This window comes from Calypte anna, chromosome 1 (genome assembly GCF_003957555.1).
Source record: "Calypte anna isolate BGI_N300 chromosome 1, bCalAnn1_v1.p, whole genome shotgun sequence".
NCBI classification, from domain to species: Eukaryota; Metazoa; Chordata; class Aves; order Apodiformes; family Trochilidae; genus Calypte; species Calypte anna.
In genome coordinates, this window is record NC_044244.1 from 129,863,047 (window position 1) to 129,888,389 (window position 25,343).

The window sequence follows — 25,343 nt, forward strand, 5'->3', positions numbered from 1 at the left end:
CCAAGCAATTGCTTTTTAAGAGTCACATGTATTATAAACAGAGTTAAGTTCTTAAAGAAGTGCGAGAGGATGGGGAAATATTGAACATTGAGTTCCTGCAGGGATGGGGGAGGTTCAATATCTTCAGCACAGATGGGTCTACCTGTCCTGAAAATGCAATAAAGAAGAAAATGTAACACGACAGAGGAAAAGTAGAAGGACGGGCTAGTCCTGTTATCCTGCCTGAAAAGGAGAGCGGGAGGAGAAAAAGCCCCAGAGATATTATTCTTATTTATAGCATCTCTTTTGAGGCACTGAAATAGAGCAGTGTTGGTCTTTATAGAAAACTGCACAGAAGTAGCTGTACAGGAAATCTAGAAAAGGCAGTAGCCATGTTCTGCCCGTATTTCAATAAGGACTTTGTACTCTGCCTGGAATTCATATAAAGCTTTCATGTCAGTTCCAGTTTGCCAGCAGCTCCAGTTTGCTGGGTGTTGCTGGCGGGGATCCCAGTCAGAGCCTGTGCTGGAGATGGGGGGATGGGAGAGGGAGAAGAGGAGGAGGAGGAGGAGGAGGAGGAGGAGGAGGAGGAGGAGGAGGAGGAGGAGGAGGAGGAGGAGGAGGAGGAGGAGGAGGAGGAGGAGGAGGCAGACGAGGAGGAGGAGGAGGAGGAGGAGGAGGAGGAGGAGGAGGAGGAGGAGGAGGAGGAGGAGGGGGAGGGGGGGGGGGAGGAGGAGGCAGAGGAGGAGGAGGAGGAGGAGGAGGAGGAGGAGCAAACCCAGCCCACTTCCTCCCACACACGACTTTGAGGTTTGGGACTGCTCGGGACACCAAGGAATAAGAGGGATTTCAGAGCAAGAAGAATAATTGAGACGAGGGTTCGTTTTCTACATTCTTAAAAGGGGTTGGAGTGTTTTGTTGTCTTGGTGGTCATTTCTTGTGGCTCACTGGCTTACAGAGAAAAATAGCATTTGCTGTTTTCTCGGGTTTCTGTAAGTAACCCTACTGATTTCTAGAGGCTGATGTTAGATTTATGAAGTAAGTTGTTTGTTTCATTTTACAGCCTAAGGAAACTGGACAAGCCCTGCAGCCTAGTACTGGGTTCATCATACTCTGGCAATGTCAGTGAGAGCTGTGCTTTCAGAAGGAATCAGCCTCTAACAGAGAAATGTGAATATGCATATTTAATTTTTTTTTCTTTTTTCCACAAGCTAGGTACTTTTTCTACTCTTTCAGTAGGGGTGTTCTCCTAAAATGGCTTGCAGTAAATCAGGAATGACCAATTTTAATTGTGTCACAAGCTACAGTGTTAAGACTGAAATAACTTTTAATATATTGCTGCACCTCACTGGTTTGGAATTCACAGATTCCCTGGGGGGCTATAGAAAATCTGTCTAAGTACCTACGTGTGAAATGCCACCAGGGAGCTGTGGTGCATGAACCTGTAGAGAGGAAGTGGAAGGCAGCAGAGCTGTTGTGCCCTCTTGGGAAGCTTAATAACACCCAGGGGAAATGAAGGCATTTGTTAGATGTCCAGATCTGTCTGGTTCCTTCGCTCCACTGCAGCTCACAAGGGCTGTGACAATCCTCAGCAACTTAGCTCAGGCTGTGAACATTTTCATTGCAATAGTTTTGGGTTAGTCGTGGATTCCCGAGCTCCTTCCACTCAAAACCTGCCTGCGAGTTGCTGGGAAGGCAGAGCACTGCCTCCAGTGTTAATGCACCAGATACAAGTTCCCATTATAGCTAAGAACCAAGGAAGTTGATGAATCTTCCTCCTCATAGTCTTCCTCCTCTCCTTCGAGTCCCTGCCTGATTGTCACCTCAGCTCTGTCCTCTGGGCCATAGTTCATCAGGCTGTTGGGGAAACTGCTGCCAGGCTGTCATTCTGAGGCACCACTGCCCTACAAATAAAAGATTTGAGCTCCAAGTAGTGAGCCCTTTGCTTCACATTAATACAGCTTCGTCTTGACAGCCTCAGACTTCTGGCATCTGCATTCACAGCAAGGTCTCACTTCAAACAGCCAATGCATTGGGCCAGAGGAATCTTCCTACTTCCCCATTAATCTCAGTACTGCCTTTCAAGATCTTGCCAATAAAGAGGGGAAGCATCAACAACCCTGTGGAAAATTCCAGGTCTAACAGTGACCAAGCTTTTTTTTTTTTTTTTTTTTTTTAATTTTATTTTTACTTCTCAATTTGTCTCAGCCATAGCAAACAAGGACCTAGATGTTGCTTGGAAAATCATCAATGCACCTCAGGTTCTGACACTTTTTTATGCTATTTTCCTGGTCAGAATAATAGCATTTGAAATCTTTTTATCCTGTGGCTTATGCTTTGAAATAGGACAGGTTTATGTTCTGCTCTGACCAGTTTAGTATTCCACAGACATTCTAGGTAACTGTAGCACTCTGATGCACAAAAGAAGCAATAAAAAAAGGCTGTGTTTTCCCACCAGAGAACATGCCCACAAATAATCCACTAGTCATCCCATTTTTCATTTCTCCTTGTTCAGAAGTTACATTATGATTACAAAAGTGCTTTCAGTTATTTTAGAAAGTATTCACATTAGTTTGTTCCTTAATAGAGAGGACAACACCTTTGTTCTTGTGCTGGTTTGAAATGGAAAGAAGTGTGGAAAACTAGGGATACTGTGGGTGGGATAATGCAGATTTGTATCTCTTTTCACACTGAAGGAATGAATGTCACCCCTAATTTACTTCTGTGTACACCACAAAGATGAATTTATGCAGCCCCCTGTGGAGCTGGTTTACCTGTGCTACTGCAGGACTGTTTACACAATTCCAGTGCAACATTTTCTGCAGATCCCTCAGTCTGTGGTCTGTAGAAAGAAAAAGCAGTGCATTTCCCAAGCTGTTCTGTGTCCCAAGTGACTACATATATGAAATACAGTGCTCTGTATTTCAGCAGGTATAGGAAATTACTTCCACACACAAAATTTGCCTTGCCAAACAAAAATTAATATTTAGAAACTGAAAAGATTTTTTTCTAGGTTTTTTAAGTCAAAGTTGAGTTTACAGGGTTGGCAAGGAAAAAAACTGACTTTTCAAATTTAGAAGACCTTCAAGGAAATAATCAAAATGACACATTTTTCTGGACAGTTTTTAGTAGGATTCAGATAGAAACATTTTCTTGAGGACACTAAATGACATCCAAACCTAAGAACATTACAGTCCCTTTCCTAAGAATTGCACTGCAAATGTCTGATCCTGCAAATCAGGATGGCTTTTCTTTGGGGCATTTTTTGTAGTTTCTAAGCTTACAGTAAGGTTTAGAATCTTTTCCTGGACCTTAAAGATAATTTAAGGTTAAACAAAAAAGTGAGCTACTATTTTTATTTATCATTACCCTGTCTGTAAAACGGTGAAAACCATTTTAGTGAAGACCAGCAGCTCTCTGCAGGTATTTGGTACCTGGCATCTTTCACACTGAAAACCAACAATCAGTAGGACCCAAAGGGATGGTTTGAAGACGTGTTGGGGGAAGTTCAGGTTAGATATTAGGAAAAAGCTTTTCACCCAGAGGGTGGTTGAGCAGTGCAAGAGGCTCCCCAGGGAAGCACCAATCCTGCCTGCTTTCAAGAAGTCTTTGGATGATGCTCTCAGGCACGTGGTGTGATTCTTGGGGTTCCCTACCCAGGGACAAGAGTTGGGCTTGATGATCCTGATGGGTTCCCTCCAGTTCAGCAGATTCTATGATTCTATGATTTAGCCTTACTTACTGCCAACCACTCACAAGTCCCACTGGAACTATTGGCAGGCTGGCTCTTGCAGAACTGCAGACTATGCTACCTGACCTTCCCTGGCCTCAGGAGTGCCCTTTCTGCCTTGTGGTGTCAGTTCCACAGGGCTGCACGTTCAGGAAAGCTGAGGCTGTGTAGTCAAGCCCTAGTAGTTCAGTCCACCTCTGTTGCAGCAAGCCCCAGCCAGCAGCAGTCTGATCACTGAAATGCAGAACAGTTCATAGACAGGATCACCAGGATAACCTCATAGGCAGGATCACCACAACCACTAGGCTCTGGTTTTGGGAGATATGTTTTTTAATTTGTTTTCAGAGTTTTTTATTTATTTTTTTTTCCACAGAGTTTATGTAACCAGCTATGTACCTGTTTTATACATGGGGAAGCCATGAAGTTTACCAGGGAAAACAATGGTAAGACAAGATATTCACTGAAGGTATTTTCTGGTTTTTACATGCTGTGCTTAAGAAAATTTAAACAGGTAGCTCCCTTTTATTTTTTTTTAAGAAGCTCATTGAATATCTGGGAGCAGTTAATACAGTTTTAGAGCTATTGGTCTTTAAAGGCCTTTCTTTCTACTTTCATTGGACATAGGGCATTCAGGAGTATATATATAATATATGGTACAATATATTTGCTATGCATTTATCACATTGCAGTGTCTATTAGTGAACTAGCAGTCAGTAGCTATGCTCCAGCATGCATATTTTACTTCAGGTGAACAACTGTAAGCTGCCTCCTGCAAGCACTTTGAACAACTACAGACGTGTTCTGAGATATTCTTAGAATCATAGAATCATAGAATTGGCTGGGTTGGAAGGGACCTCAGAGATCATCAAGTCCAACCCTTGATCCACTACTGCTGCAGTTTCCAGACCATGGCACTGAGTGCCACATCCAGTCTCTTTTTAAATATCTCCAGGGCTGGAGAATCCACTACTTCCCTGGGCAGCCCATTCCAATGCCTGATCACCCTCTTGGTAAAGAAATTCTTTCTAATGTCCAACCTAAACCTCCCCTGGCACAACTTAAGACCATGCCCTTTTGTCTTGCTGATAGTTGCCTGGGAAAAGAGAACAACCCCCCCCTGGCTACACCCTCCTTTCAGGGAGTTGTAGAGAGTGATGAGGTCTCCTCTGAGTCTCCTCCAGACTGAACACCCCCAGCTCCCTCAGCCCTTCCTCACAGGACTTGTGCTGGATCCCTTCGCAGCCTCCTTGCTCTTCTCTGGACCCACTCCAGCACCTCAATCTCCTTCCTGAACTGAGGGGCCCAGAACTGGACACAGGACTCGAGGTGTGGCCTCACCAGCGCTGAGTACAGGGGAAGAATCACTTAGGGTCTTCTGGGAGATAAGCAAGTGAAAGCCTCTTGCTGCAAGCTTGAAGGAGAGCTTTGCAGACACTACGTGTAGCACTGAGCACAGTAGATGCAATAGTGAAGCATCAGGACCACCATGGCTCCCCACCAACAACCTTCATGCTCATTCCAGAAGCCTTAGGAATGCCCTATGCCCCAATACAAGGAATATCTCAGGAGACTTGCAAGCAAGCAACCAGCCCCTCATACTGTTGGAAACATCTGCTGAGATCAGTGCATATCTCAATAAACTATTGCACACACAAAACTCTTGTGCCAATATAAACAACTATTGTTGGGTTTAGAAAACTCTGAAACTTCTGTAAATATTCATCTGCTCCATCTGCTGGCAGTATTTGGTAGCTCTTTGCATCTACACCGAGTTCCTCATAAAACTTTTATACTAGTTTAAAGTCTGTTTTAACACCTATTTTCGTATTATTTTTATTTTTTAATACTACCTATTTAATTTCAGGAGCTGCATAAAAATTTGGATAATTTTTGGCTTGTTTAAAAGAACCTGTGTAGCAAATCCTTCGAAACCCAATTTTTTGTTGATACTGGCTGATGATCTTGGTATTGGAGATGTGGGTTGCTATGGCAATGATACAATAAGGTAAGAATGCTTTCTATGAAATAGATTCCCCTTCCTTGTGCATATCAGTGGAAAAAGCAGCAATGACAATTAGTATCAGAAAATTCATTATTATAGATCAGTTTATCTCGATACTCTTCTTTTCAAGCCCTGAAAAAAAAAAAAAAAAAAAGAGAAAAGGAGAGTTCTACAGTAATATCTACTGGAGTAATAATTGCACAGGCAATAGTTGCTTCAGCAAGTTTCTCGGGCTTCTAATTTTCAGCATATGCTGTCAGAACTTTACAAATGTGTCCATGAACTGCATTTGTCAGGCTTGTGCATAATTTCCAAGTTTCCACAACTCCAGGGCTGAAGTATCAAGGACTCAAATGATTCTTTAATATTACTTAACAATTCTAGTAGGCTTCTTATGAAATGACAGCTCAGTCAGTGAGGTATATTTAAACCTAGTGCAGTTACCAGTCTGTATATAAATCAGTTGATAAAATGATTTTGTGTGTATACATATATGTATATCCTGTATTTAAACTATTATAGTATTGGAAATTGTGTTGTCCTGTGTCTATTAATGGATTCTTTTTCACTTTGCTACATGACTTTTTGATATGGGATAGACCTGAAATATATTTTTTTTCCAACTTATTAATAAAAACATGTTTCCATCATTTCTAAAGAGTCAAGGTATCTCAAAAAATATAGAAAACAAAGTTTTCCTAGTTGAATTGTAGAGAAACAGAGAGTTTTGTAAATCTGATGGTGATGTGCTCAACAAAACTAAGAGAAGGATACCCCAAATTTCTGTGTGACACATTTTTATCAGAGGTGGGATTTTTTTTCCCTTTAGGACCCCAAACATTGACCGCCTGGCAAAGGAAGGAGTGAGACTTACTCAGCACATTGCTGCAGCTGCTGTCTGTACTCCAAGCAGAGCAGCTTTCCTGACTGGCAGATACCCCATCAGATCAGGTTGGGCCTCTTTCTCTAGTGGTTCACTGCAGTTTGTCTAGCCATTGTTGCTATTAAAAATCCACTTAAATAAACCATTTTAAAGATGAGTTAATCTAAGGATTTGGGGTGTCAGTGAGGTGGGCAAAAATAAAGACAACTTGATTCAGTGATGGATGGATTTCTATGGGAAAATCTCCACATAAAGAGATTTGATGTGCCTAAATGACAACAACAAAAATCCAAACAACACAAAGCACCCAGAGGTAGAGACATGAAGAATATTGTGTCAACAGTGTATGTTCAATGGTATTTAGGTTATATTAAGTAAAGTGTAAAATTTTGAGAATCCAGGCAATTTTTTTTCATAGTGAAATACGTCTGTGGAATGGTTCTCAACAATAATGTTTTAAAACAATTTTACTTCAGCCACGTAAATTCATGACAGAAAACTTCAGCTGCCACATGCAGCAGTAACAGTGTAGCTCCTCTGATGTTATTCTGACATACTAAAGGATTAATGCAGTCATGAACTGTGCATTTAAATGCGTACACCTGACTATGCAAGCCATTTTTTTCCTATAGAAAACTTATTTTCTTTCTTTTTTCCTCTTTTTTTTTTTTTTTGATGTTATATTTTGATAGAACTTTGGTTGTGAGAGGCTGTCCAATGTCCAAACATAGGCATCTTAATGCCATTTGGTAAACAACCTAACATGGCTGAGGTGTCTGCATTGGACTGCCAGATAATGACATGGGGCTTGGAGGAGACATCATGCTGGGGGTTAATCACAATATGCCATGGCCTACATGTGGCTTGTAAAAAGGCCCCAGGCTTAGGCAACTGAGTGCCACTCATTAAAAACAATCTGAGAAGACTGAAAATTTGAAATTGGCTTGTTTTATTTTAAAGACTTATTTCTCTCCAGGCATGGCATCCAACACTCAACGGCAGGTTCTATTTTGGAATGGGTGTTCCGGGGGGCTCCCACCAAATGAAACGACTTTTGCCAGAATACTGCACCAGCAAGGTTATTCTACAGCACTTCTGGGTATGAGACAGAGCAATATTCTGCCCTTTTTTTTTTTTTTTTTGCTTGTTGTTCAATGAGGCTGCTTCTGTAAATATTTTTCTTTGACAGAATGTCTAGGACCAGATAAGCCAGAGTTTCTTATATGCTTAACTGGCAAAATCAGCATGGGGTTCTGAATATCATCCACAAGCCCCAGTGTCAGCACAGCACGTGTGAAAATCCAAAATGAGGATGTACAGAATTCATAGGTGTACATTGTGAATAGAAGTAAATGTAAAGGAAAGAATTTTGTTCACCCAGTACAGATTGCTTTAGGAAGAGCCAACAGAGGGATCTATAAGAACACAAAACTGTTTTCTGCCAGCTTAATTATATCTGATTGGTAGAATTTATTTTATTTATTCATCCTGCTTATGTCATAGTTGAGACCCTAAAAGTGCCTTCATTTTCTGCAAAAGCAATTCTGCAAAACAGCTGAGGGAGTCCCATTGACTTCATTGGCTTTGGTGTCAGAATACATGTTCAAGAAAGAAGATATTATTATTTTTATTAATTATTATTATTTATTGATTTTTTTATAGCTATAGGTTTTATGAATTAATTTTAATTGTTATTTTTATTAATTCTTTGGTAATTTTTCCTAAACAATTATTAAAGCATACATCTTTCAAACACCTCTCATTTTTAAACTATTTTTGGTGTAGTTAAAGGTGTCATGTGCTTAATTGCAATTGCTGTGATTTTCACACCTCTGCTTGGCTCAGGCACACTGAGGTGTCATTTAGTGCCTAAACTGGAGTTAGTGGTGTACTGACTGCACAGAAGCCTGTGCAAAGGGGTGACCTTTCCCTGGCTCACTGGTATACTCAGCCTGGTATAGATTGTAGTTTAAACTGCATACACACAAGCACAGAGCTGGTTAGCAGTTTTCAAAAATCATTTGTCTGTCTAATAGCCCCTATAGGCCCTTGGTGATAGACTGTCTGTCCTTCAATGTCAGGGTAATTACCCTGCTCTGTAATACGACTTCATTAAAGTTCATTATCAGTGTATGACATATTCTGATTTGTTCAATCATACTGGGTAATTGGAATGTCCTATTTTTGCTACTCATTTTTAGGGTGAATATAGACACACTGAGCCAATATGTACACCTTCATCTTGAAATTTGTTCTGGGACTGTGAATGTCACATAGAACTTGAGTGTAAATTAGTTCATTTTTTTGCCCTTAGCTGTCCCTTTTGGCACAAGGGTTTCCTGTTTTTCTCCCCATCAGGCTACCCATAAATGAATGACTACTTTATCATGTGAAAAATAATAAGCACCAAATATTGCAACCCTATTTATTCTTATTCAGGGAGATGTCTGGGCTGACCATTGCCCTACGTGGAATTTTAACAGATAGGTGAGGAAAACCAGCAGTTCTAGGCATATCAAGTGCCAATGCACAATTGCTCCCTGAGAGCCTGTCCCCACTCCACACCAACTCCTCCCTTGGCTGCACCTTAGCTGAAGATTACAGCCAACCTGTTAGAAATATAGGCAGACACATCCCAGGGTAACCATGTTTGATTTAGGATCTTTGTTTTATATTTTCAGGGAAGTGGCATATGGGTGTGAACTGCAAATATCGTCGTGATCACTGCCACCATCCTTTAAATCATGGTTTTGATTATTTTTATGGCATGCCTTTTACCCTTTTGAATGAGTGTCAAGGCACAGATGACCCTGAACTGGCCAAGTCTTTGCAAGATACATATTGGCTTTACACACAGATGATCATCCTTGCAGTGCTTACCCTTTTGACTGGAAAACTTACTAATATCTTCTCAGTAAAATGGAAAGTGATCGTATGTCTGGCCATCTGTGGTCTCCTGTATTTCATCACCTGGTTTTCCAGCTATGGTTTTACCAAGTACTGGAACTGTATCCTGATGAGAAATCATGATATCACTGAACAACCAATGAATCTAGAAAAAACGGCTTCTAATATGCTGAAAGAGACAGTTTCATTCATTGAAAGGTAACCAATAAAAATTGTATTGTGTTTGAGGGATTCTTAAAAATAATGTGATAACTGTGTCATACACCACTAGGTGAGGCAGCTGACATCCTGAACTACCTGCTGCTGGACAATAATTTGTTGTTTTTTGACAACCCCCTACCTGTCATCATCCAACTGCTGCCTTTCATCTTGTCAGCTCCTCAGGAAAAGAGAGATGATTATTTTGCATTTATGTTTTGCTTACCTAATACAAAGGGGATCGGGCCAAGTAGAAACAGAAAAATTCTTAGCCTGATGAATGGGCTGTCACAGCAAATGTCATATAAAGTTAATATTTTACAAACAGGGGGGTGAAAGTTTTGGTTTTTTCTCCAAGGGTGTCCTTCATCTGCAGTACTATCAGTAGCCCCAATCAGCATTGTACAAGCCACTAAGTATTTAAAAGTATTCTTGTGTCAAATCTGAGCACATCCCTGAACAAGATAATACTGTTCCTGTCAGAGTTTCTTAGGGGAAATTTGGAATAAGAGAAATCTCTTCTGTAAAACTTTGAGCATGAATAATCTCAGGTTCCTAGGATATTCTGCTTGGCCTGATGGTAAAGGGATACAGTTCCTCTGTGGGTGCAGTGCCAGATTTGCCTCTTCCATGAGGATGTCTCAGATGATTAGTGACATCTCTGTTTTAATTTTAAGCAAGAGAGTCCCATTCTTCTTGCCTCTGAGAGAGTGTCAGCCTTTTGCCTGTGAACTTTCTTAGTTATTTATTTAACGTTTTATGTGTCTACTTTGGAACCAGAAAAAGAAAGGGCTTATTACTCTTTTGATCTTAATACAGAAATAAAAACTTGTAAAAATGCAAGGATGCCAAAATTTAAAAATCTAGCAATAATCTAGTAATAATTTTTATTGGGATAGTCACTATCATACCATTTTGGCCGAGTGACAGTTTGCAGAAATAACTATTGTTTCCTTTTATTTCAGAAACAAGCACAGACCATTTCTTCTATTTGTTTCCCTTTTACATGTTCACACTCCTCTCATTACCACAGAGAAGTTTCAAGGAAGAAGCAGACATGGCCTATATGGAGATAATGTAGAGGAGATGGACTGGATGGTGGGTAAGTGGTTGTCTTGAAGGAAACCTTTAATTCATTTGAATTTGGAAAAGCAATTAGAGGCGTTGCCACAGAACTCCCTTTTTGCATATGTCAAAAAACAGTAAACTTGCCTCAGATACACAGTTAGCTCCAGAGACTGCCATTCCATTACTGTCTAGGGAACGGCACTTCAAAGTCCAACCAGGTGTTCCAGCAGAGACTCATGAGCAATGATCTAAGCCTATGGCTCTCAGAATTGACTAGCCCAGATAGGTGCTGTTGCTCCAAAAGCAACTGACCTCTCTGCTGGCTAGCCCAGGACAGAGCCAAGGCTGTGTCTTAGGCCTCACCTTTTATTGGCCCCCTGGTCCTGCTCATGCGCAGTGGGGGCCCACCCTAATTGGGCACAGGTGGGCTTAACACAAGCTCATGCCCACTCCCTGGCAATTAGGGGCACCTGGTTGCCTTGTTACACTACACATTACCATACCTCTTTTTTAAGATGAAAGGATTTTCTTGTGACTATTTGTTCCTTCTATTTTTTGACAGTTCTGTGATGCAGCACTATATGCAGTCAAATAATCAACTGTATACTCACTCATATTGTTAATCAAAATGTATGACATTTCTCCAGCTCTCTTTTGTTGCAGAGGATATAGATGGTGAGGCTGATGAATTTTACATTTTATGGTGATTGTTCTGTGTACTTTTATTTTTTTATGAAAGAATAGTCCTTGGAGCAGAAACCAGAACTTCCCCGTAGCCAAAAGACCATCTTAAAAAATTAGAGTTTCACTTAAGTAATAACTTGTGTGAAGACAGTATATAATTCACCTAGGACTAAATCTAGGCTTTGAGTGTCAATCACACCTAAGCCTTAATTAGTAGGTCCTTCCAGCTTCAATGAGAGGGAGCTACAAAGCTCCTGTTTGTATTTAGTCAAAAGTGAAGATCCTATTGACAAAGTAGTCACGTCCTGTCTAGGCCAAGATTCAATCCCTGAACCTTTTCTTCCTCCAATAATCCTGTTTTCAAAATTGTTTTTTGAGAGGAGCCCCATAACTTCTGACAGGTAGACTGAGAAACTCTGCAAGTTGAATCAGAGGACTCTGCCATGCTCCTCTTGAAACTTTTTTTAGCAACAGTCACCTTCAGGCACAAGCTATGCAAGCAGAGCTGGCTAGCAGAAGTCTGATGATGTAAGGAACATGCCTTGTGTAAGCCAAACAGGATGGCAGCTAATGAAGACAAAAGTTTTCAGGTTTGGACAGCAAAGTAAAATACTTGGGTTCTAATTCAGAACCAAGATGCCCAGTCTCAATCTAAACTCTTTTGGGGGCAGGTGTCTCTTTTTAGGTGGAGTCAATACCTGACCAAGAAGACATGGGAAGTCTGTAAAGGAGAAGAGGTTGTGGAAACGAGACAATCACTGGCTTTTATTTTTTCCTTGTATACTTCAGCTTTTCCTACTTGTTCTGTAACTATGGAAGCTGGTTTTGACAAATATATTTCATGCAGAAGATGGTGAGCATAAGCAATCAAAGATAAATGTTATTCTGTATAAACATTTTATGCTGTTAGTGCCAAAACCTTTCCCTATGAAGTTAGGTGGTTTCCCTATGAATAGTACTCTGTGGAGTTTTTACCACTGACATTAGGAGATTTTGTTTGATAATATGCAGCCTGGTCTCAAAGTCCCTGAGCAGTTCTTGGTGAGAGACAGCAGTTTTCTGTGACTAGTAATCTAGGCAGCACTATTTATGCTTTTAAAGATGCTTGATGCTACAAGGAGACAATCCTTGACTCAGAGAACTTGCAGCATAAATCTGACAGAGTATTCTGAGTAGCTTGAATACAAGCATCATTTGTGTAAATTATTTTCCAGTTATTTTTATTTTTTATCTTCCTGGTTTTATAGAAACCACAAACAAACTTTGGACACATTCAGCTGCTTTCTGTTGGGCTCTTGTTACTTCTGTAATGCAGGATTATTTGTGTGTTATTTGTGGTAGTTTATAACAGAACTCTTTCAGGTAAATGGAAAGACTTGATCTTCACTGAATTTTTAGTCAATGTGACTGCATCTCCAGACATAATTGTGATGCTTTGTTTATAGGCAGGCTTTTGGATGTTATTGACAATGAAGGCTTGAAGAATACCACATTCATTTACTTTGCATCTGATCATGGAGGATCCTTAGAGGCTCACAGAGGAAATGCTCGGTTGGGTGGATGGAATGGGATCTATAAAGGTAAAACTTTGTTAGTGTGTACATGCATAAGACTTCCTCTTTAAAATAAAATTATAGAATAAAATGCACCCCAATAGATTTTATTTACTAAGATATATGCTGGGATGATAACCTTGGATTGAAGGGCTGGAGCAAATGCAGAGCATTGGCTATTCATCTTGCAGCCCTCAGAGAAAATTACTTTCATGAGAACTACTCCTGACAGCCAGACTGTCTAGCCTGTTCCTAAAGACCTTCAGTCTTATTCCCCAGATAATTCAATAGCTGTGCTACAGGAGCACAGCACAGGAGTTTTCTGTCTTGGGTTTTCCTGCTGCAGTTTAAACATCAGATCTTGCCCTATTCACCACTTTTTCTTCTTTTCCTCCTTTCAAAAGCCTGTTGTTTCAAGGTCCTCTTGTATTTCCACTTTGTCCTTCCTTTCTTTAGACTCCAGTACACTTGTACCCCTTTCTAGTTCTATGCTGTCTTTAAATATTGTGAGCATACTATCTAATCCACAGCCCAAAACACTACTTAAAAATGTAGTATCACAGAATCTCAAATAGAATGGACCCATAAGGATCATTGAGTTCAAATCCCTGCTTCTTGCAGAGCTACCTAAAAGTAAATCGTGTGACTTGATGCCCAGATGCTCCTTGAGCTCTGACAGGTTTGGTGCCATGGTCATTTTCCCAGAGAGTGATCCAGTGACTGATCACCCTCTCAGCAAAGAACCTTTTCCTAATGTCCAGCCTGAGTTTCCCCTGATGCAGATCCATAGCACACTGTTTGGAGTCTCACTTGGAAAATCCTTTTTTTTTTTTTTCACAGTGGATGATGAGTTGTATCAACACTGGCAGGTATCATGATGATATTTTTCTTGATATAGTTTTCTCTATTTCTCATCAGTCCTATGGATGTTTCATTTAGATTCTCTTTCTATGACTGGCTTGCAACACAGTGACAAAAGCTGGATGGAAATGAAGATCTATTGTATCTCTTTCGTGTTCTGCCTCCAGACTGCTCAGCCTCAAAGAGCCACTGAAACAGCTTGACACTTAATGTGTGATGTAGCCTGGAAAGTGCTCTTCTCACTTACTTCCCTACAGATTCGGGTGCCTTTGACATTGCTCAGAAGCAAAATGCACATTGTCTAGTAGTAAGTTACTTTATGAGCCATGCAAACAATGTTTGATGCAGCTGATACCTCATCTAGGAACCATCATAAATTATAAATTAGCCTCCAGTTATGGATATGAAGTTTCCATAGAAGTAACAGATGTAATAAAGACCAACAGACTCATTTGAGCAACTCAGGAACTAACCTAAGGAATTTACTTCTAACACAAGTATATTAGATACAGGAGAATCCAGAGAGAAAAAATGAGTATGTTTAGACAGAAGACCACACTAGAGAGCAATGATGAAATCATACCCACTTAGAGAGGAGACAAAAGGAGCTATAATACCATTTTAGATATTAATAACAGAAAAACATTCCCAGTCATACAGCAGAACAAGGGACACCCCAGTGAAACTAACTAGCAATATTTGAAAAAGTAGTTTAATTCATAGATATCTTGAGAACTCACTGCTGGTATCAGTAACAAGGTATTAAAAACAAGAAGATAAATAAGCCATGCATGTGAATAACTTGAACAGTCACTAATGAGTAGCAAAGCATGAGATACCATTGTTTAACATATCACAAAGATTATTGCACAAGCAGGTGGACTTACTCTGTCTATAATCCATCATGCCATCTTGTCAGACTTTAAAACCAAGCTCTGGGAACCTTATCTGTCAGCTATAGCAGTGAGCACATCTCCTACATAGCAAATTCCAGCATCACTTAGCAAAGCCAGGTGCTAATACAAACTAACATTCAGTTGAGGATTTTTTTTAGCTGAGATAATAAGCTCTCTTCATGTTTTGCTTGCCAGTTTCCCTGCAATCCTTGATTGTAGGAAATTGCTGGATGTAGGTACATCCAACAATGGTTTGCCATTTCTATCCTTGACAGGAGGAATACCAGAGCAAGGGTCATAGAGGTCTTGCAATTTTTGTTTTCTAACTAGACCCTCAGCTGGAAGTTCTGGGTTTTGTCCACACCATCTCATTGATATCCCCAACCTTGGCATCTATAATTCATATCTGTACTTAGTTAATGGTTCTCACTTTGAAATGCTATTCAAAACCATGAATATTTTGACTAGTAAAAGAGCCAATGCATGGAGGAGAAAAAATAGAAGACAAATATGTAATATAAACCAAGTTAAGAAGGACTCCTTGGATTACATCAAGACAGCTTCAACAGTGATGTAGGTCACAAGTCTTCATCACTGCTGCATATTCAAAGCACTCCCCTGTTTACTGCACAGGCTCTGTGCTCTTCCATTTGGGACGAAGTCAGAGCATCTGAGGGACTGTAAACTCCTGAAGGGCAATCAAGCATTATGTTAATTCTACTCACTGCTCTCCAGGACTGTAATCATTTTGTAATGTTCCTTCTGCCTCTGATTGGGATCTGTCTGACCACCAAATTTACTCTGTGTTAATCTCCCTTCCTTGGACACCAAGTGAGGCTGCAGCCCAAGACTTTGTTTTGTGCGTGTTATTAGTGAGTGCAGAGATTATTCTCAGACATGTCATTCAATTAAAATTATGGGTTAAATTTTTTTCTTTCAGACATCAGAGCAGGAACTCTTATTCTGCCAAAAATGCTGCTTATTAGTGGGTGCTTCTATGTGCTACCCAAGAAAGCTGAGTTTTGTTTGGTTTGGTTTGTTGTTTTTTTTTTTAAAAGAGGTTAATAACACATTTCTGAAGAGCAGAATTTGCACTTTAATTAAAACATACTAAATCCTGGAGAAATGTAGAATGACTGAAGTTATTTGAATATTCTGAAAGTTTCAAAACATTTTATTGCACATGCATAAAAGACATTTAATATCTTTTGTTCACGTATTCCTTTTGTCCTTCTCTTTAACAGGTGGAAAAGGAATGGGAGGCTGGGAAGGAGGGATCCGTGTCCCAGGAATAGTCAGATGGCCAGGAGTGTTGCCTGCAGGGACAGTTATCAATGAGCTGACAAGCCTTATGGATATTTTTCCAACAGTGGTTCAACTGGCTGGAGGGTCAGTGCCTCAGGACAGGTACATAGGTGGCTTCATAAACCATATTTACTCCCCTTTCTTGTTTTGCAGAAAAGCTGACTATGTCCTGCATCCTAACAGTCACAGAATAAATTCGGTTTGCTTCTCAACCAAGTAATTCTCTAGCTTGCCTTCTCTGTAGCTTTGCCTATCTTGTCTGCTCTTATGGAAATGGCAAAGGAAAACAGTATGTTTTGTCATGGGTCATTTTGCTAGTTTAGTTTTCTAATCACTAAAAAGCAACCTGGTTGATTTGGAACACTGAGATAACTATAAAAAACAAAACAAAACAAAACAAAACAAAAAACCATAAAACCCTCCTCTTTTAACCTTACCTTTTATGAAAAATCCACAGATGTTAAGCAGGTTGGTTGTGCTAAAGTACTAGAACAGGCCTTTTCCAAAACTAGAAAGCTTCATTCTTCATGAGTAGAAAAGGTAGAGCCAACAGAGAAAGAGTTTCTGCAACAGTAAATGATTTGTATAATCTTTAAGATTTGTATAATCTTTAAAGAACATAAGAAAATGTAGGTGGCTAAGTCATTTGAGCAAAAAAAGCAGAGCAGTACTGATGGTGTGTAACTAACCCAACCATTAGTCATGCAGTAAGTGGCTGGGGTTTTTTTTTGTTGGGTTTTCTCTTGGCTTTGTTTGTTGTGTTTGTTTTTTTTTTTTTTCCTATTCTTTTATAAAAAAAACTTAATGCACACAGAGCTAACTGACTTCATCGACATTCATTTCAAGGAGCAAAATTAATGCTGTGAATCCTGCCTTCACTGTGGTTATCACTCCCAGGAAAATTACAGTAAGGGTAACTTATCTCCCCGGGCAGGATGTGTGAACTAACTGCAATTTCAAAAACCCCTACTAACTGCTAATTATTGGTCTCCATCCGTCCTCCCGATTAAAAATCTCAGGGCTAATTAGCTAAGCAGTAGCTTGGTTTGGAAAGCACACTTGAAATCTTAATGCTGCACAGATGGAGTACTGCTCACTCTCTGGCTGCAGACTGAAATTCTTTAGCAGGTTGATGACTCTCTCCTTTCTGCCAGGGTCATTGATGGGCTCACCCTGGTGCCATTGCTGCGAGGGACAGCTCAGCACTCCGGGCACGAGTTCTTGTTTCACTACTGCGGGGTGTTTCTGCATGCAGTGCGGTGGCACCAAAGGGACAGTGAGTATCAACATCTCCCCCCCTGCAGATGATGTGATATCATCTGGCTTCCCATACAGTATCACATGAAAACATACACATAAGTTTTAGTAACCTTACTGCCTCAAGCTCTCAGTTCTTCTGCGAAGTGCAGAAAGGCTTCACTGGTATCTGTCCTGCCTTGCCTGAGATGCCAGGCTGTGCTTTTTGAGTTGCATGACCTCAAGAGTCTCCCTGTCATTGCAGTGTTTCTATTGCTTTTGCTGCAAAAGCATTGAGGAGAAGCTTATAATAAGACTGAAGAACAAGGAGCTGCACACAAATATGGTAGCTTAAGCAGAAGTTTGTTTCCAATTTCCTTATTTGTTTCAATTTTTCAGCTGTGGCATTAGAGAAGATGACTGCAGCTCTAATGCTTTCCTAGGCTTTCAGCAACCACCCAATCTTTGCTGATGTTCACCCTCCATGAAAGTGTAAAAGAGAGCAGGCCAGTAACTGGTAGCTGTGCCCTTACTCCTGCTAGAGAACACAGGACAGCACTAGTGCCACTATGCAGGTGCCTGGACCTGAGCTGGTTGGTGTATAGTCACAGAAGAGATGCAGATGTGAACAGGGCATGATTCACTTCCTGATTTACACATCCAGGCTAGATCAATTACACCTCTTTCTCTCCACTGACTGAAAAAGGAGCCAAGACTGACCATATCAGATATAAATAACACCATCGTAGTAATGTTAGTTGAACTGCATCTTCTGAATGATGTCACAGTAAGTGATGACATTACAGTAAGCTGACAAATTCATGGGGATACTGTACTCAGGTTTTTCCATACTGCACTGCAGAGAGAAATGCAGAAGCTGGTGAAGTGCTATGACTACTCATCGTCCTCTCTTTTAGAAACTTGGATAAGCCCCTTCAATTTTTGTTTTTCTTTCCCTTTTTGTGAAGTGAAAGAAGAATTAGTGTTCTTCAGAGAATGCAATTAGAGAACAGTTACAAATGCTAGGGCATTCAGAGGGCACCTTTCCTATGAAGACATGCTGAGAGTTGGGGGTGCTCAGCCTGGAGAAGAGAAGTTTCCAGGGAGACCTTATAGCAGCCTTTTAGTACCTTGAAGGAGGCCTACAGGGAAGCAGGGAAGAGACTTTTTACAAGGGAACGTAGTGATAGGACAAGGAGTGATGGCTTTAAACTGGAAAACTATAGATTTAGTTTAGGCATTAGGAAGAAATTCTTCACTATGAGCATGATAAAATACCTGAACAGGTTGCCCAGGGAAGTTGTGGCAATGAATCCTGGAAGTGTTCAAGGCCAGGCACAAAAGGGCTTTGAGCAACCTGGTGAGGATGTGATGCCAGGTGCTGCAGTGGAATTTTATTCTTTTTGTTCTTGATGCCCAAATATAAATCTGGATACTTCATTCAAGGAAAAATCTGTAAGCTATATAAGCCACACAGTTCTTGAGGAGACTAATCCATTCAGGGTGGGATCCAGAGCAACATTCATGGTGCTCAAGGAGCTGGGTGTCTGGTAAAAAAAACTAAGTGCAAGGGTGTTTCATCACTACAGGTTTTTCTATGGAGTGCAGTGTACCTTCAAGCTCTCCAGAGAAGGTTTTTCTGATTTGTTTGTTTTTTTCTTTTTTTTTCTCTTGGGAATCCTCGTTCTGTATTTTTCCTGGAGAGAAGATACTGATCATGTTTTTGTCTGAGAAGGAGGAAAGGGTTCCTTAATTTCTAAACAAATAAACCAAAACAACAAAAAAACCCAAAACAAAACAACAACAAAGAAACCAAACAAAAAGGCAACCAGAAAAAAAAAAAAGAAAAAAAAAACAAACCAACAAAACCAAACCTGAAAAACAGAAAGAAAAGGGAAAGAGTGCTGCAACTGCCAAACTTTTGCCTGGCAGCGGAGTGGTAAGACCTTCACAGCCCTACTGCAGTTGGGCAGAACTGGTTCTTTGGCAGAGTCATGAGGAAGAGGCCCTGAGCTCGGGCAGTACACTTGGCTTTGCTGCTTCCCTCTCTCCCCCCAAGGGATTTGGATGGTCTGATACCACCACCACTATGAAATCAGGTGGTCCTGATAAGGGCACAATTAACGTGCTCAAGGCCAACGTTTTAGCTGCCTCAACTACTTATGTAAGGAAACCAGGACTCAATTCTTTACTCTTCTGGGCACAATCAATATGTATCATCTCCTAAGTGACACATATAAACCACAGCTCGACATCTTGGCTCTTCCTGTGGGATGGGGAACTCAATAGTAATTATAAATCAAGATCAGCTGGACTCCATAACCTAATTATATGCACTGGGTTTGGGTTAGGGGTTAACCCCCTCGGCTGCTGTTACGGTCTCTTTTTTATTAAGCCCATTAACACGATTAAATAACATTGGAGATGGGACCACTTTGCTCCTTCAGGTGCTGTGGGGAGGAGGATGCCAGCACTGGAGAGAAACGCCAAAGTGTCGTACTGCTCGGCACCCACCTCCCAAAGCACACAGTTTACACCCCCGACCAAGCCGCCCCGGCAGCGGGGCATGGAGGTGGGGCAGCCATGACGGTCCGGTTTTGGAAGGTACCGCCGCAGAGCTGGGCCGCGGGGCCGCTCTCCCCTCAGCCGGCAGCGGGGAACCGGCAGGGGGCAGCGCGGCACCGCGGCACCGCCAAGCGCCGCAGCGCCGGGCGAGAGCACCAGGGATGGTTCCAGCCCATGAAAACAGAATATCCGCGGCTCTTCGGCGCTGTTGGTTGCTCCGCTTTTCGTTCACACGCCGCTTGAGGATTTCACAGACATTGAGGCTGAGAGAACTGGGTTTGTTCAGCCTTGAGAAGAGAAAGCTCAGGGGAGACGTTATTACGATGGTCCAGTACTTAAAGGGGGGGCTACAAAGAAAATGGAGACTCCCTGTTTACAAGGAGTGACACGGACAAGACAAGGGGTAATGGGCACAAGTTGCTCCTGGGGAGGTTCTGACTGAACACAAGAGGAAAATTTTTCGCGATGGGGACAGTCAGACATTGGAATGGTCTCCCAGGGGAAGTGGTGGATTCCCCCATTTTGGAAAGTTTTTAACTCTCAGCTTGACAGGGTGCTGAGGCGTCTGATATAACCAATAATATTAGAAGGGTTGGACCAGATGGTCCTTGAGGTCCCTTCCAACCTGACATTCTCTGCTCTTGAAATGCCATGTGTGAAAGGCCATTCACATCTCTGTGGGAACCAGAGGCTGAGACCTGGAGCCTGCTGCCCTGGGCTCATGGTACCAGGAGCCCTCATCAGCACCCCCTGCCCCCATGGCTAGTGGCTTCATTTCCTAAGCATTTCCACCACTGGTACCCACCCGAACCACAGCCAGAGCTCCAGCCCAAAGGTTGGAGGACCCAAAGGCAAGGCAGGACCCATGCCCTAAGGGAGTGCTGCGTTGTTGCACATGGAGCCAACATGGAGCTTGAAAGAAATAGGAGTCACCACTTTCAATCTCTCTCCTCCTGTATCCAATACTCAGCAGACCAGGAAGTTACAGACTGAAAGTGACAGTCCAGCTCTTAGAGCTCTCGCTACAGATGTGAGACACCACTGTTCACCTGATGCAGACAGGTGCTAAACTGGTGCCACCTCGGAACCTGCCAGTAGCTCTAGGTTTGATCACATCTAACCCTGAGTCCATTCGGCTGTTTCTATTACATAAAGCAGAATAGCTGTCAGAAACTTAAATCTCCCATGCCTCTAAAGTCATCACTACTCTTAAACATTTCTCTTAATTTCTTCTTTAATACATATTTCCTCTCACCAGAGAAAGCTTTGTCTCACAGCACAGAGACTCCTGGGGAAAATTCCTGCTGGAAGAGGCATGATGCCCTTCCTTACTGGAAGGCTAAATGCATGCTCCATCAAGGGATGAGTTGGAACTGGGTTCAAGGACAGCTGTTTGCACCTCTTGTTCTAATAGGCCATGTAATGTTTGTCTAGGTCACAATTTAAGTTCAGATTAGAAGAGTGCATTTTGAAGCAAACCCCTCATGATTATACCCACTCATTGTTCTTTTGCTTGCATTGTAAAATGGTCTTAAAGACCATGATTTTAGTTTAGATGAAACTAAAGAGTAAAATAGGCTCTAGGACCATACCTAACATGACCTCATCACTAAAGATGCATAGATGGGACCAGAGAAATTAGGCCCCAGTAAATCACTGCTAGACAATGACAGCAAGTCAAGACATCAATGACTGTTCTGCTCTAAAGATCAGTTTCTAATAGGCCACACTACTTGTAACAAACAGATGTAATATGCAAGTGCAAGGTGTGGTCTGTGTGTGGTCCTGTGAAGCCACAGGCACCTACATCTCTTATGTGGGACTTTCTACATTGTTTCCCATTAAGCCACAACTGCTTACTGCAAGGGGGTTGAAAGCAGTGGGATGTTCTGCATATGAAAAACTGGTTCATCCAATATTACCATGTGGCTCAGCTTTCAGGCAGTTCAGAAATTTTGGTTCTTTGCTCCAACTGCCATTACTTCTGACTGGACTGACTGAATTTATAGAGCCTGTTTTAGCTCACTAACAAGTGTATCACATTCATATGACTTACTTATTGTCTGTTTACTTCTATCTGTTGGACAAGCTGGATACGAAGCCATTGTGCCTTGATGTCACCCAGGCAGGACTCATCAATTAAGTCCTGCACTGAAGACAGAAGAATCCTTTGTCTGTATGTTAAAGAGCCCTTTCCTCTGCCACAGCACAATAAGGCTTATTAGTGACATGACTTTTTTTTCAGCTCGTTAAATGAATGGATTGTTACCAGATGGGTTTGAGAGGTTTGGATTGAAGAAGCAGGTTTCCTTTCCCTTGGACATATTACATTAACACATTACCCTAAAATTCACACACATTCTTCCAGTTCTGTCAGAGCTACTTCAGTGGCAAATTGCATATCCCTTTTTGCCTCTTGCAGATGACTGAAACACCTGCTGCTTTCATCAGCACTGATTTCTACCACCTTTTTTTTTTTTTCTCTTATCCTTCTGTAACCCAGCTGTCTACTCAGCTCACCAACACAGGTTAATTACAATCAGCTTCACTGTATCCTTCCGAGTGAAGGAAGAAGGACCTGGCTCTCTCCCATTCTGCAGCAACAGTAATTATTTGCAGCTGTGAAAAGTGAATGTTAAAATTTTTGCAGAATCAGAACAATTCTCCTCAGACACTCTACAGTCTACTCCAAACTGCTATACAGTGTAAAGGTTATGAGGAATTCAGCTCAAATATTTATGGAAATGACTGACTACCTAGTTTGTTTTTTCCTGAACAATGATCATGTAAGTTCCTACGTATAGTTAGATAAGTCTACCTGTCCATCTCATGTTTATCTACTAAATGGTCTTTTTAGGCAATATCACAATAGCACCCTGACTACAGCCAGCTAATCAGAAAAATGCTGGTGGCCCAGAGAGTACTTACCTCCTTCTAACAAGTATCTTTGCTACATGAGCAACAGCCATAGGACTCAAAGCCCACACTGGGCAAACCCTTCTGTGACAGAAAATGCTTGTGTTTTTGTCATGAGACAAATGGTCTTTCCATCACAAGACAGGGAAAATAGAAGGACATGGAGCACATTCCTGCCAGCCACAAAACACACACTCAAACAGAGCTAAGGAAGACCTATCCTTAGTAAGCCATCAGGAAGTAAGCTCACTTTCTTTAAGAAGTCCACCTTCTCCATCCTTTCTCCCATGGCTTCAGAAATAGAGATATCTAAAAGCTGTAACATTTCTAAATGTATTATGCCAAAACATTTCCAAACCATGAACATCATCCCTCTATAGAAGTATGGAGCATAGCTTAGCCGGACATGAGCCCTGTGGGCTGGAAATAAAACGACAGTCATCCATTCAAAGAGCCAGCGACTAGAAATTGTAAGATAAAAGATTATCTGAGCCTTAATATCTGTTATTTGTTGCCCTCATCTTTTAAGATATTTTAAAATTTTATTTATTAACAAAATGTATTCTAGCAGTAGTGACACAACAGGGACAGAAGAATACAGCTGCAGACTTGCATTCATGAAGAACAGCTCCAGGGACAGCAGAAATAAGGAAAGTTCATCTGATTCCATTGAATCAAAAAGAAAATGCCAAATGGGGACAATGCAGTTGTCAGCTATTTGTGCTCAATGCATTTCAGAAGTGGCTCCAAGTGCTGAATGTCCCCTTTCTTCTTGTCTCCCTTTTTCAGACATAGTATCTATTTGGATACTTCTTGCTGAGCACATCCTTGCCTCCAAGTTCATCATAGTGCTTTTGAAACACAGCATGAGGAGTAAGATGAAAAGAAGAAAGGAAAATCTTCTATTTAACTTCATTCAGATTTAGTCATGTGTCATTACTTCATTGTCACATTATCACTTAGACCTGCACTTATCCAGTGGTCAGTGCAAGAGCTTGATCAAGTACAAGCTCTAAAGATGCAAACTATTTGCCTTCATTGTGTTTACCTTCAAAACTAGATTCTATATTTCACACTGTTTGCATGACCTGCAATTACCACCCTGTTTAAAAATGTGCTGGAAAGTTAGCATGGAAGTGAGCTGTGGTCAGCTTCTGCCCAGGTGCTCATCTTGGTTCAGATGGGCAGAACCAACAGAAGAATCACCTACCAGCACCTGCACCCAAAAGTCAGGGTCTACATTCTCCAGGTTCAATCCCCAGCGAGAAACATGTAGAGTTTTAAAGAGACACAAGAAAGCAACAGGGAATCCCTCTGCACCCAAAAAATTAGACCCAACCACCCACATAGTAGATACACATATCCAGAGCCCAGGTGTGCCTGAGAGCCACAAAAAACATTTCGAACCTCTGCCAGCTCCCAAAAGAGCTTTTCATTCTTGTGTGACAACCAGAGCATAAGCTTCCCCTAGGAACAACAAAGCAGGTAATTTAAAATGTGAACCAGTCTTCTAGGGACCTCCTTGTCTCCCAGTGCTGTTAAGCTGTTCAAATGTGCTTCTCTGACAGGTGGCACGGTATGGAAGGCTCATTATACTACTCCAGTATTCCAACCAGAAGCCTCTGGGGCCTGTTTTGGAAGAGGAATCTGCCCGTGTTTCGGGGATGGTGTAACCCATCATGACCCTCCACTGCTGTTTGATCTCTCCCGAGATCCTTCTGAGGCAAATCCTCTATCAACTGACACTGAGCCCTTGTTTGATACTATAACAAGGAGAATAGAAGAAGCTATAGAAGAGCATCGCAAGACCCTGACCCCAGTCCCACAGCAGCTCTCTCCTTACAATAATATATGGAAGCCATGGCTGCAGCCGTGCTGTGGCACATTTCCATTCTGTTGGTGTGATGAAGAAAACAACAAAGCAGGTGGTGTAGCTTAATACCAAAATCCAAGTATGATTATCTTATAAAAGACAGTAGTTTTCACATTCACATGACTACAGTCATACAGAGACATGGGGCAAATTACACTGGAACAAAAGGGATGTTATTGGTGCTTTTTATTCAAACTTTCTCTCATTCACAAACATTCAACAAGCCTGTAGTTTAAAAAAAACAAAAAAAAACCATATTCCAGACACACTCCACCTATGGGTCACCTGTCAATCTATCCCTCAAGAGCATAATTCTGCATCAAACACGCAAATATATGAAGCAAGATTTCTTTCCTTAATGATTTTCAAGTAAATTATGAATGACAAGGGAGTGAACATTAATTGCATCTGTTGGTATGGGTAATAGGCTTGTTAAAGCAGAAGGACTGAGACTGAGGGCATCTCTATTCAGGCCTTATCTTTAATGAAGGAAAAAACCCAACAACTTTCCTGTATTTAAAAGCACAATTGTACATTTAATTTGGAAACATAACAAAACACATTGGCCTCTAAGAAATAAACACTTGCTAATTTACAACAATGTTTTGTCTTACCTGTACATGCATTCACTCATTCATCTATCATTCAAGAATTCCTAGGAAAACCATGAACTGCCAAGTATGCTTT

General features: G+C 41.2%; 1 protein-coding gene across 4 annotated transcripts; it reads left to right on the forward strand.

The window, feature by feature from the left end:
• Nucleotides 1-758: 758 nt before the first annotated feature.
• Nucleotides 759-24,902, forward strand: LOC103535105 (arylsulfatase D). 4 transcript variants are annotated; one of them, XM_030459702.1, is made up of 12 exons: nt 759-857; nt 1,043-1,149; nt 4,083-4,152; nt 5,574-5,714; nt 6,541-6,662; nt 7,571-7,693; nt 9,276-9,699; nt 10,665-10,801; nt 12,897-13,031; nt 16,006-16,168; nt 17,221-17,342; nt 24,352-24,902. In XM_030459702.1, the coding sequence occupies exons 3-12, from the start codon at nt 4,100-4,102 to the stop codon at nt 24,720-24,722; spliced, it is 1,791 nt and encodes a 596-aa protein (XP_030315562.1). In that variant the 5' UTR covers nt 759-857; nt 1,043-1,149; nt 4,083-4,099; the 3' UTR covers nt 24,723-24,902. The 4 variants fall into 4 exon arrangements, with proteins under 4 accessions (XP_030315562.1, XP_030315567.1, XP_030315553.1 ...); XM_030459707.1 differs by having other exon boundaries at nt 1,043-1,100; XM_030459693.1 differs by lacking the exon at nt 1,043-1,149.
• Nucleotides 24,903-25,343: the final 441 nt, after the last annotated feature.

What these genes read in the sequence shown, in the direction of transcription:
- LOC103535105 (XM_030459702.1), top strand. Translation starts at nt 4,100, where the DNA reads ATGTACCTGTTTTATACATGGGGAAGCCATGAAGTTTACCAGGGAAAA. An exon ending in TTATTCTACAGCACTTCTGG is followed by an intron (nt 7,694 to 9,275) that starts GTATGAGACAGA and finishes TTATATTTTCAG; the next exon opens with GGAAGTGGCATATGGGTGTG. An exon ending in GCGGTGGCACCAAAGGGACA is followed by an intron (nt 17,343 to 24,351) that starts GTGAGTATCAAC and finishes CTTCTCTGACAG; the next exon opens with GTGGCACGGTATGGAAGGCT.